This window comes from Pecten maximus, chromosome 18 (genome assembly GCF_902652985.1).
Source record: "Pecten maximus chromosome 18, xPecMax1.1, whole genome shotgun sequence".
Classification (NCBI taxonomy): domain Eukaryota; kingdom Metazoa; phylum Mollusca; class Bivalvia; order Pectinida; family Pectinidae; genus Pecten; species Pecten maximus.
Window position 1 is genome coordinate 11,703,668 of NC_047032.1, and position 12,506 is coordinate 11,716,173.

General features: G+C 34.3%; 1 protein-coding gene across 8 annotated transcripts in view; it reads right to left on the reverse strand.

The window, feature by feature from the left end:
- The window catches only part of LOC117316504 (mannose-1-phosphate guanyltransferase alpha-like), a 35,483-nt gene extending 25,542 nt beyond the window's left edge, over positions 1–9,941 (reverse strand). For 5 of the 8 annotated variants that reach the window (XM_033871120.1, XM_033871116.1, XM_033871114.1 and 2 more), the window contains exons 1-7: positions 9,839–9,941; positions 6,992–7,089; positions 6,496–6,599; positions 3,844–4,036; positions 2,279–2,338; positions 1,146–1,276; positions 534–545 (exon numbers count right to left, since the gene is read on the reverse strand). In XM_033871120.1, the coding sequence (XP_033727011.1) occupies positions 534–545; positions 1,146–1,276; positions 2,279–2,338; positions 3,844–4,036; positions 6,496–6,599; positions 6,992–7,089; positions 9,839–9,878 (638 nt within the window). In that variant the 5' untranslated portion in view covers positions 9,879–9,941. The remainder of the gene's footprint in view (positions 1–533; positions 546–1,145; positions 1,277–2,278; positions 2,339–3,843; positions 4,037–6,495; positions 6,600–6,991; positions 7,090–9,838) is intronic. The other 3 variants (XM_033871121.1, XM_033871118.1, XM_033871119.1) reach the window with 1 other exon arrangement.
- Between the last annotated feature and the right edge of the window lie 2,565 nt (positions 9,942–12,506).

Sequence of the window (12,506 nt, forward strand, 5' to 3'; positions counted from 1 at the left end):
GTTATTTGTTTTGACATTAATAACTTGTTATTTTGTCGAATTCCGTTTTATCGTTTACCTTTTGCAAACATGACTTGCACATCAGATCGTTATTGAAGTGACTAAGTGAATGAAACTTTATCGTGACTGTATATCGGCAAAACTACACCAAATTACAAGTGACATAACGAAACATTACATATATATTTACATGTATTGACCAGTCTTCACACTAAACTGATGAGCGACAGAGCGAAGTTATAATGATTATATAATGTTGACAAATATTGACCAAACTTTTCACCAAAAACGATAACTCGCTTAATTCGAACACTCGGATAACTCAAAGTTTTTTCGTGGTCCCGTCGACTTCGAGTTAACGAAGTTCCACTGTACTAGCACTATAGACAAATGACGGACCCCACACAGACAGCGTAAGTTCACTTGACCTTTTGGCCAGGTGAGCTAAAAACCAAGAAGCTTATTAGCCATAGTCTACATCTTATATATTAGTGTTAGTTACAACAGTGAATCAAGATGGAAGGAGATATTACCAGGTGTTTGATCTGTTTGTAAAGTAAACAAAACACTTAAAAAATATCACATATTAACATCAGATTCATTTAAAATGTCTGTCAGAAAAGGCCGGTTTATATATTAATATGATAGAACAAATTTTCTAGATCTTTTCAAAGTCAGTTTTTCACGGAAAATGTAGATAATACTGACCTTTATTTCATACAGCAGTGTATTAATTATACTGGGAGATGAATGTCCTACTTCTGGACATACACAGTTTCACAGATATTGAGATAAATACAAATTAAAGTTTTACCCAGTAATCCTGTTTTCTCCACCAAAGTCAACCATTATTTCAACTCTTTTAGCTCATATATATTTTATTTTCTTGTACCTTCAGCATGAAATAGCCCATGGGAAGAAACATAACATTGTCTTTTGTGTTATTTGAGAAACAAGTTCTCTAACTTGTGATGAAAAATTATTATAGATTCATACCTATTACTATAATTAGTTCTCAAAACTAACAGAATCTAAATGGTTATACTTGAAAATGAAGACATTGTGATATAAATCACTCATTATTAGTCTAAACTATATAATAATTGATATAACATTATATATATTTACGTGTACAAGGTACATACTTGTAGTTGTCCTGGAGATTTTTTTGGAAGATCTGCTGTAGTGGCTCAAAGACTCTCGGAGACAACAAATATATCCCACAGTTGATAGCTGTACTGACAAAAGTTTCTGGTTTTTCCACATAATGGAGGACCTTCAATGTATCAAAACTACAATGTACATTACAATCATGGTAATTACTGGTAGTTCTAGTGAATTATCATATTCAACAAGTTAAAATTGTAACGGGGCCTTTAACATAAGTCCCCGAAACTACTCTAACAGTTTCTAATTAAGCTACCGGTATTTTTTTATATTTTTTTTTCGCCAGTCATAATACACCTTTAACACCAAATTTAATTTTGGACAACATGTTAATTTCGATCAATCAAAAGCCAGCTAGCAGAACACAGATATCAGCATTGCTTCTTCTGTCATACTCTTCCTAAATACCAATTTTAACTAAAATCAGAAAATATTTTAATTTCAAACAATCAGAAGCCATGACATATGGCAGCCAATTTGTCAACAATGTCGTTTTTTTTTTATTCAACATTAAAGTATGTCCTATACTCAGATAATGTTCATCAGGTTTTGTATCATACATCAAATGGAATAAAATCGGTATTAATTAATTTAAACTGTTAATTGATAGTTATAAATACTTATATTCTAACTTAAATGACTCACACAACTAAACATTTTATTATATGTTATTACAACTGACTCCAACCCTTCAATTTTGAAGTTCTAAATGATGTAAACTATATCAAATATGAAATAAACGTTTGACATTTTCACTACCTGAGAAATGATGTTATGGTATAGATTTATTGGTAAATAAGAGCATGTTGGTACAGAAAAGACAGTATCTCTGACCTTTACACTGGATGGGGGAACCCCAACTCGGGAATTCCCACCATTTTTGCACCTTGTACTCCTACATCATTCTTTTTTCAGTAGGAGTGTATATTTTTGTTTTTCAAATCTTAAGACATTACTCTTGATCCTTGTACAAAGGAAGTCATTATTCCATATGTTAATTAATCGAGAAAATAGTAACAATCCTTAGCAACATGTTTTCTTTAGGGACTAATTGTAGCTGATTGGCTGAATTAATTGTACGAGTCCTTAAAGTAAGGTTATATATACATACCTCATGTGTATCTTTGTTGTCAACCACACAGCCGTAGTTAAGAGACTGCTGTCGGGTGGCCTAAAAGATACAATCAAACAACAGATTGGGATGTGATAATTTCTCTTCACTTCCAATTCACCTAAACATTATTCTGGAAGGAGTCCCAAGGACATATATTTCATACATACATACAGGAAAAGCTGACTAGTTGAAAACATCCAGAGTAATATAGAGTGGAAAAATATATGTTAATCCCATGACAAAATTTCAATAATTGGTAGATTCTTGTATCAAAATGCACAAAATGAGAAAACATTACGAGAAAAAATGTTTCTTCAATAAGCTAATAATTCTTGGAAAAAAAAAACTACATACAGGGCTTAAAGTGGATATTTTTACCAGGTGGCCTATTTGGCTACCAAGTCATTAAATCTAGGGGCCAGTTGGAAAAGTGAGTTGCCTGGCCTAGTTGTCTTAAACTAAAAAAAAATTTTAGTGGCCAAGCAGGCGCCTTATAGGTCAATAACTGGTCGCCAATGGTGAATTCAAGGCGCCATGGCTACTAAAATAGGCGCCACTTTGAGCCCTGACATATCAAGATTATAAAGTCAACTAAGATTCCAAGAAACCTGTTTAACAATAGAAGAAGACATTGCAAGACAAGATTATAATACAGAGGTAAACAAAGGGCAATATCTATTTTAATAACTTTATATGACTATATATAATGGCCCCATCAAAATAATGCTCCGGCAAACACACCTACGCATCATGATTATAAATCTTGCTAATTTTCAAAGAGATTGGTTAGAAAATGAGAGATTTTCGGATGAATAAAACATATAAAGGAGGGGCAGATAGAAAAGTGTAGCATCTTTAAGCCACTTAACATTTGAACAGAAAATAATCATTCCCTTAATCACATGTGGTGTTGCAAATAATTGTAACTGAAATATTAATAAAGAAATGTATCCCAAAGGTTTGTTGGGTTTAACATCACATGAACAACCAGGTTCATTTCGAGGCGGGGTTTCTTTGTAGTAGCTGGTGGCTACCTCACTGAACAACATATGGGAGGCCTGTCGCATGCTATCCAGAGCAATTAGGGTAAAGTGACTTGCCCAAGGACACAACTATGACATTACAGATTGGTCCATTTTTTAGCTTCCATAAAACACAAACTGACACAGGTAGGATTGGGTTAGTTTTGTTTATTTTGTTTAACGTCCTATTAACAGCCAGGGTCATTTAAGGACGTGCCAGGTTTTGGAGGTGAAGTAAAGCTGGAGTACCCGGAGAAAAACCACCGACCTATGGTCAGTACCTGGCAACTGCCCCACATAGGCTTCGAACTCGCAACCCAGAGGTGGAAGGCTAGTGTTAAAGTGTTGAGACACCTTAACCACTTGGCCACCGTGGCCTCACACACAGGTAGGAAGCATCAAACCACGCACCTCAGACTTTCACCAGAGGTTATGTGACCGGCACTCTAACCAAATGAGCTATCGTGGCTCCAAAACAGTACCAAACATAAATATTTGGATATATTTTATACACCACCCCAGTTATAGTCTCCCACTCACCTCTGTACATAATATAGTACAACAGATACTGGCTGGACTGTGTTTGTGCTGATCCAACATATCCTGTAGTGGAAAGTCTCCGCACACATCAGCATTCATCACGAAAAAATAGTCTGGGTTCCCTGCCAGGATCTGGTCCCTGAAGTGGTATAATCCTCCTGCTGTTCCCAAGGCTGTGTACTCTTGTAGGTACCTAGTTATATACATTTTAGGTTTAGACAATGAAAACATATTGTGTTCAAGTTAATTACCCAGAGAAAAAAACCTACATAATCAGGCTGCTGACGAAACCTAGTAGGCAGAGAATAAACCTACATATTCAGGCTGTTGACAAAACCTAGTAGGCAGAGAATAAACCTACATATTCAGGCTGTTGACAAAACCTAGTAGGCAGAGAATAAACCTACATAATCAGGCTGCTGACGAAACCTAGTAGGCAGAGAAAAAACCTACATATTCAGGCTGTTGACGAAACCTAGTAGGCAGAGAATAAACCTACATATTCAGGCTGTTGACGAAACCTAGTAGGCAGAGAATAAACCTACATATTCAGGCTGTTGACAAAACCTAGTAGGCAGAGAATAAACCTACATATTCAGGCTGTTGACAAAACCTAGTAGGCAGAGAATAAACCTACATATTCAGGCTGTTGACAAAACCTAGTAGGCAGAGAATAAACCTACATAATCAGGCTGCTGACGAAACCTAGTAGGCAGAGAAAAAACCTACATATTCAGGCTGCTGACGAAACCTAGTAGGCAGAGAAAAAACCTACATATTCAGGCTGTTGACGAAACCTAGTAGGCAGAGAATAAACCTACATATTCAGGCTGTTGACAAAACCTAGTAGGCAGAGAATAAACCTACATATTCAGGCTGTTGACAAAACCTAGTAGGCAGAGAATAAACCTACATATTCAGGCTGTTGACAAAACCTAGTAGGCAGAGAATAAACCTACATAATCAGGCTGCTGACGAAACCTAGTAGGCAGAGAATAAACCTACATAATCAGGCTGCTGACGAAACCTAGTAGGCAGAGAATAAACCTACATAATCAGGCTGCTGACAAAACCTAGTAGGCAGAGAATAAACCTACATAATCAGGCTGCTGACAAAACCTAGTAGGCAGAGAATAAACCTACATATTCAGGCTGCTGACGAAACCTAGTAGGCAGAGAATAAACCTACATAATCAGGCTGCTGACGAAACCTAGTAGGCAGAGAATAAACCTACATATTCAGGCTGTTGACAAAACCTAGTAGGCAGAGAATAAACCTACATAATCAGGCTGCTGACGAAACCTAGTAGGCAGAGAAAAAACCTACATATTCAGGCTGTTGACGAAACCTAGTAGGCAGAGAATAAACCTACATATTCAGGCTGTTGACAAAACCTAGTAGGCAGAGAATAAACCTACATAATCAGGCTGCTGACAAAACCTAGTAGGCAGAGAATAAACCTACATATTCAGGCTGTTGACAAAACCTAGTAGGCAGAGAATAAACCTACATATTCAGGCTGTTGACAAAACCTAGTAGGCAGAGAATAAACCTACATATTCAGGCTGTTGACAAAACCTAGTAGGCAGAGAATAAACCTACATAATCAGGCTGCTGACGAAACCTAGTAGGCAGAGAAAAAACCTACATATTCAGGCTGTTGACGAAACCTAGTAGGCAGAGAATAAACCTACATATTCAGGCTGTTGACGAAACCTAGTAGGCAGAGAATAAACCTACATATTCAGGCTGTTGACGAAACCTAGTAGGCAGAGAATAAACCTACATATTCAGGCTGTTGACAAAACCTAGTAGGCAGAGAATAAACCTACATATTCAGGCTGTTGACAAAACCTAGTAGGCAGAGAATAAACCTACATAATCAGGCTGCTGACGAAACCTAGTAGGCAGAGAATAAACCTACATATTCAGGCTGTTGACGAAACCTAGTAGGCAGAGAATAAACCTACATATTCAGGCTGCTGACAAAACCTAGTAGGCAGAGAATAAACCTACATAATCAGGCTGCTGACGAAACCTAGTAGGCAGAGAATAAACCTACATAATCAGGCTGCTGACGAAACCTAGTAGGCAGAGAATAAACCTACATAATCAGGCTGCTGACCAAAACCTAGTAGGCAGAGAATAAACCTACATATTCAGGCTGCTGACCAAAACCTAGTAGGCAGAGAATAAACCTACATATTCAGGCTGTTGACAAAACCTAGTAGGCAGAGAATAAACCTACATATTCAGGCTGCTGACCAAAACCTAGTACCCAGAGAATATTCAGGCTGCTGACCAGAGCACCAGGAGAAAGTCTATGCATCATACTGATTATACATGAATGATCAAGGACTGAGAAATCCAATTCTGGTCACCTTTCAAATGCATAATAACAAGGGCATCCAGTTGAACGATTCCAGAAGTCAAATCCCATTTCTCAGAAATCTGAAGGGTCAAGATATATATACATTGTATATGTATATGTAGTCATTGTACATGTATATGTCAAATAGACATTTCTCTTCCGATCCAAATGTCAAATCTGATTTTTGGGAGTCATTGACATACTTTCAAGGGTCTACTGGATGCCCTGATAACATTGATGACATAGGGTAGGCCTAACTGGAGGTATATATTATACATACCGTACTTGTAACTTAAATTCCTTTTGAGCCGAGTTGATAAATTTGGTCAGAGCATCATTTGGCTGATAGAAGCCCATTAGTATCACCTCCTTCATGCCTGGAATCTTTTTTAAAAAAAAATCATGTTTTTGTAAACCGTAGCTTTATACAAATGTATACAGGTATATCTTAATTATTTTGTTGGTTATATGACTACCATGTACCATAAAGCGTAGTGTATACCTATAAACTAGGAAATAATATACCCAGGTATATTGCATATCCAATTTTTTTTTTTTTTCATTAAATTTCAGAGACATGAAATGTCATTAAAACAAATTATTCAAACCATAGTTGAAAACTTTTTAAAAATGTTCAAAATTTCAAGTCTCTGAAAAGTACCTATATTAAAGTTTTGACATATACACTTGAATTAAATTAACATGTCTGAAGTTTTTTTCAAGTAAATTGTTGCTAAAATCAAGTGATAAAAGGAGTGCTACAATTGATACTCCACCTTGCTGCATGCTTCAATGTGATGGTAGATGATTGAGAATCCTGCGACTGGAAACAATGGTTTAGGGATTTCCAAGGACAGGGGACGGAATCGTGTACCTGAAAATGAATTCCTTTAAATTAAATTCTGATCTCAATAATTTGTTTTGAGTTCGTTATAAAAGTATTCATGGTGAATTATTGAGGAAATCACAGTAGCCTGGGGAAGATCCAATGTTTCACTTATAAATTATGTTGTTTGGTGAGGTAGCCACCAGTTACAACAAAAAGACCTTAACTCAAATAAACACAGCAAAAAAATGATGCATGTAACAAAAAATATTATTTTTTTATGATTTTTAATTCCTACATATACATAACATATGTCATCAGTGGCTTCGGCAATGTAAACAACCGGTTCCAACAACAACTACTTGAACTGTTACACAAACAATAAGCTGTTACACAGGTGTTTGGTAGGTTTTTCATTGATGTTGTATTTTCCTGGAAAGAAATATATCATTAATGGCTTCATTGTTTCTTTGATTTTAATCATTCCTAAAATTGAACTTTTCTTATTAAAACGCAGTGCAACATGTTTGGTTAGGTACTTATTATATTATAATTTGAGACACTGCAAATAGGGATCAAATGTTTATTGCTTTTGTAGGCATTTCTTTGATTATCAATATTTGCAGTATATTAGGAAGTCAAAAATTATGTGTAATCAGTAACAATTTGTTCATCATGGAGAGTTTTCCTGAAATTTTTAGCTTACTTAATAATATAAAGTTTGAAAAAATAAATTATGATGTTTAACCACAGACATATAATGCTACACTGACATTGAACCAAGGACCTTCATTTTCCACACAATTATTCTCCAAATTTCAGAGATAAAAACAACAATATATATATATAGTTTCTGTTTTTCAAAAGTACAGATTTATGTAAAGTATACCAGTTAAATTTATAAAGAAGGGGCTTCTGTCCGGGGGGGCTAATGTCCAGGGGGGCTTTCGTCCGGAGGGGCTTTTGTCCTAGGGGCTAATGTCTGAGGGGGCAAATGTCCAGGGGGGCTTTTGTCCTAGAGCTGTGTATCGCAAGGTGGGTCAAGAAACGATACGTATCACGATATATAAGAAGCTGATGAACTACCAGATATCTGGTATTCCATCATACAGTAGTCGTGTTTGTTTTTGTGATATTTCTGGAATATTTGAGTTTTTGTCTACATTTGTTACAAAAAACATACTTTTGTTCGTTTCCCACAAAACGTTCTTGTCGGCCATGTTGTTACAAAACGTAAGCTAACGTTGGTGAAGGGAGATAACTACAAATGTTCAAGTATCGCGATACAAATCAATGCAAGGATAGATGATGCATCGATGCACCACTCTGGGATCCAAAACATTGATGCATCGGTGAATCATTAAATTACTATTATATTATCACCTTCCAAAAGTTACAGGTACTCTTTTTAAGCTATTAATTGCACCCCAAAGAAAATCTATCGTACTCTACCCCTATATTTGGTTTTACATGTGCTCACTTTTAGGATGTTGACAGTTTTTAATTGCTGGTGTTAATTAGATATAGTCATATCTTTTGTGGATGCCATTTTACACCTGTACAGTCAGCAGTGTAGCATCAGTTCTAAATAACAGATTGTCACCTGGTCTCACCTGTGAACTAGCCCCAGGCCCACCCCACACAGGTGTGACACATTATGTAATAGTGGGCAGATATGACATCAGATGACATCAGTTATTAGAATTAATATTAAATATTTACATTCTAATACATTTGTATATATATATTTATGTTGGCAATACACAGGAATCATATCCCGATACATTAAAAAAATAACTTTAAACAATTCATTTGTTAAAAAGGATTTTTTTTTATACTTTTATTTGCAAAATACATCGTACACATTTACTAGAAATATACTACGTTTAAAACCTTATAGCTTCAAAATCTTAGGGTTATATTATTCGATCATAAACTTCAAAAGCTTAGGGTTATGTTAAATTATTAGATCATAAGCTTACTGTGCAGCGATCAAGTTTTAACTTAAGATCTATTAATCAGTATCTTGATTGAGAAGCTAGGTGATGAAATATCAAAATAATATACACCTCCTAAGATGTTTTCTTATTAATTATAATAGGCCTAAGCTAATAAATTATTGACTGAAGGGATCGTTTTCACAAACATAACGAAATTTTTCTTTGTTTAACAACTAAATTTGTGTAACTGTTCTATGTCTATTTGATCGTTTGTAATTTACTTCTTGATAAAGGGGCAGATTGCCTCGAAAATTCAACAATTTTCTTGTCTGTAAGTACTGTCGTTATTATATTACTACATGATCAATTATCCATTTCCAGTAATACAGATCCAGTACCTATATTGGACCATACAGTCGTTATTACTTACTAGACCCTATCACATATATATATAGTGTGATAGGATCAAATTAGTCAGAAATAAGTCAACCTACATTGTACAGCCACAGGCATTGAAATGAAATGCAGATTGGCTAATTCTATCATAAGACAATACATGTCCTTTTATCATACCGGGTCACAGGGACTTGACGCTTAATATACAAATATGGACCGTGGATAGGGAATTCCTTAATCGTGACCTGTCTTCTAAAGCTAACCAAAATTTGGAATGTTGTATTGAGGCACATGTGCCTAGCTCTTTTTATAAAATAATAATTACATATAAGAGTAGTCTGTCTATATGTAGGACCTAGGAACGGTTAACACTGGCCTAAAATCGCAGTCAAAACAGATATACATATATAGATTTTGTCAGTTGTTAATCTACAATAAATATTTAGGCGAAATAAAATTACCCTTCATTGGACCACCGATCAAAATAATTGTTTTCAGCATCTTGTTTTTTTCAGCAGTGACACAAGCAAACCGAAACGTGTCAGTACCAAACTCCCGGAAGTTTACTGTGCGGCATTAAAAGTCGAAGCGGAGTCGGTACCATAGTATCCGTTTCGCAGACCGGTTTTGTAATTCTGTAAATTAAAATTAACTGGTTTATTCAAAAGAAATACAGGGGTCGATATTTACTTATCTAAAATAGTACTTAAAGAAGCGACGTACTATAGACAGACATACATTCTTTGTTTCCTCAAGATTGAGTTAATCAATCGATGCATGTGTAATATATGGTACATGAAACATCAAAATTAAAGTAGTGATGTGGCCATATTTAACATCATTTAATGAAACCTAACCATGATTGAAATCACGTACGTACTAAACATATATACATTCACAATTCTAGTTATTTAAACATCTTGATATTAATTGTCTTTTCAAATTCAATACATTCTTCAATATTATTTCTTTAATAATAATTTAAAAAATGCTCTGGTTTCGTTGCATTTGTGATCCCATGCGCTATCGATGTCTGTTCTGTTTTCATTTATTGTTTTGAAAGTTAAAGATATCGATTACACTTTTTACATACATGTAACTTTTCCATTCATTTATTTTGTTAAAATTATAAATCATTTAATTTGAATGAAACAATATCTAGCGTCAAACTAATAACATATTTTCAAAACATAGATTGTCACATATTTCATAAAATGCTTTTATTCTAAGTGTCATTTTTAGGAGCAACGTTTAAAAAATAAACAAATAATAATAAATAATGAATTATAAAATACTTTTTTTCTGACATAATACCGGATAATAGTCTATCAAAATTCCCCTCATTGGCAAAATTTGTGATTGTAGTAATCAAAACGATGTCAATAATTCTTAATCATCGATGACCTTTGAACTCAGCGGATATGACAGATGGCTTGTGTGTTTGGTTTTAAGTACATACTCACTCCTGATAACTGATAGTTGACACAGTAATTAGTGAGCGGTTATTACGTAACCACGCCCACTATACGGTGCCAAAAAAAAACACTCATTCAATTGCAAAGTTCAAGCAAGTCAAGCGGAAAACGCACATGCGCAATCGACATCAAAATTAATTGGTTAACACCCCGAAATTAAAAATACATATAAATAAGGTTAATTTTCCTATGGAAAGCACGTCATTCCTGACCATGGGCTGAACATACACGATACGCTAGTGCTACCCGGGGCCGGAGTTACTGCATTGAGTGTGTGTTGCGTATTTCGTGGAATTTTATAATACCGCTCTAGCCGGTTACAAGCATGTGTTGAGATATGGATCGAAGATTGGGGTAAGTATATTTTTTTCATAACATGTTCCATCATAAACCTTTTTACTTTGTAAATAGTTATGTTTATATGGTTGTACAGATATTTTAAAGTTCCCTTTTCACTATTCCATATAAGAGAATATACACGTCTCTACTTGAATCAATCATTTCTTAATTTAGATAAATAATGATATTCATATCATTGCTATTCCATCTTTCTTTCATTACGAGGGATTCCTACCCAACGGCTAGTTTCATGAACTAGGGATAACAAAACATTCAATCTCTTAATGTTGATAAAACTAAAATCATGATATTTAGGAAAGGAGGTAGACTGCGTGACAATGAAAAATGGTTTTATAATAATCAAAGACCTATATAAATTTAGTATATAGGTCTCTGTAATAATGTAGATATAGAAGTAGTTAACGAATTTAATTATCTTGGAATGTTGTTCAATTATAATGGAAAGTTCAAAAAAACTCAAAATTCATGTTGCTAACCAAGGTAGGAAAGCTTACTTTTCCATAAATAGTAAGTTGAAAAGTCACTCATTTAATATTAAGACACAATGTTCTGTGTTTGATACATATATAAATAGTATTTTAGGACATGCAAGTGAAATTTTGGGGCATCATAAAGCACCAGACGTAGAAAAAGTACATACCATCTTATGTAAAATTTTTGTGTTAATAAATCTACATGTAACGATTTTCTCTATTTAGAGTTGGGCAGATTCCCATTATATATTATCAGGAAACTAAAAAAATTTAAGTATTGGCTTAAACTGAAAAGTACTTCAAATTGTATATTAAAAGCATGTTTGGAACAGAGAATTGAGTCGAATGATGAATGGATAATTAACATTGTAAATGAACTTGATAAAGTATGATACTGCAACTGATTGTTATACGTATAGTGTTATAGAAAATATAATTAAGGATGTGTATCAGCAAGAAATCATTAATAGAATTAATGCTACATCACGAGGAGTAGTATATAAACATTTAGTCGATAAGTTTTGTTTACAATTTTATCTAAGTAAGCTCATTGATAGTATTTATAAAAAGTGTCTAGCTAAATTAAGACTTTCGTCACATAATTTAAATATAGAGTATGGCAGAAAATGTTCCTAGGGCTAACAGATTGTGCGCTTGTTGTAATTTAGAGGAAATTGAAGACGAGTATCATTTTTTACTACAATGTCCATTTTACTCTGATCTTCGTCAAAATATATTAAAATTATTATTACAGAAAGCCAAGTGTTTTCAAATTAGTCAAATTATTAAGTGTGAATAATGTAAAACAACTAAATAAAACT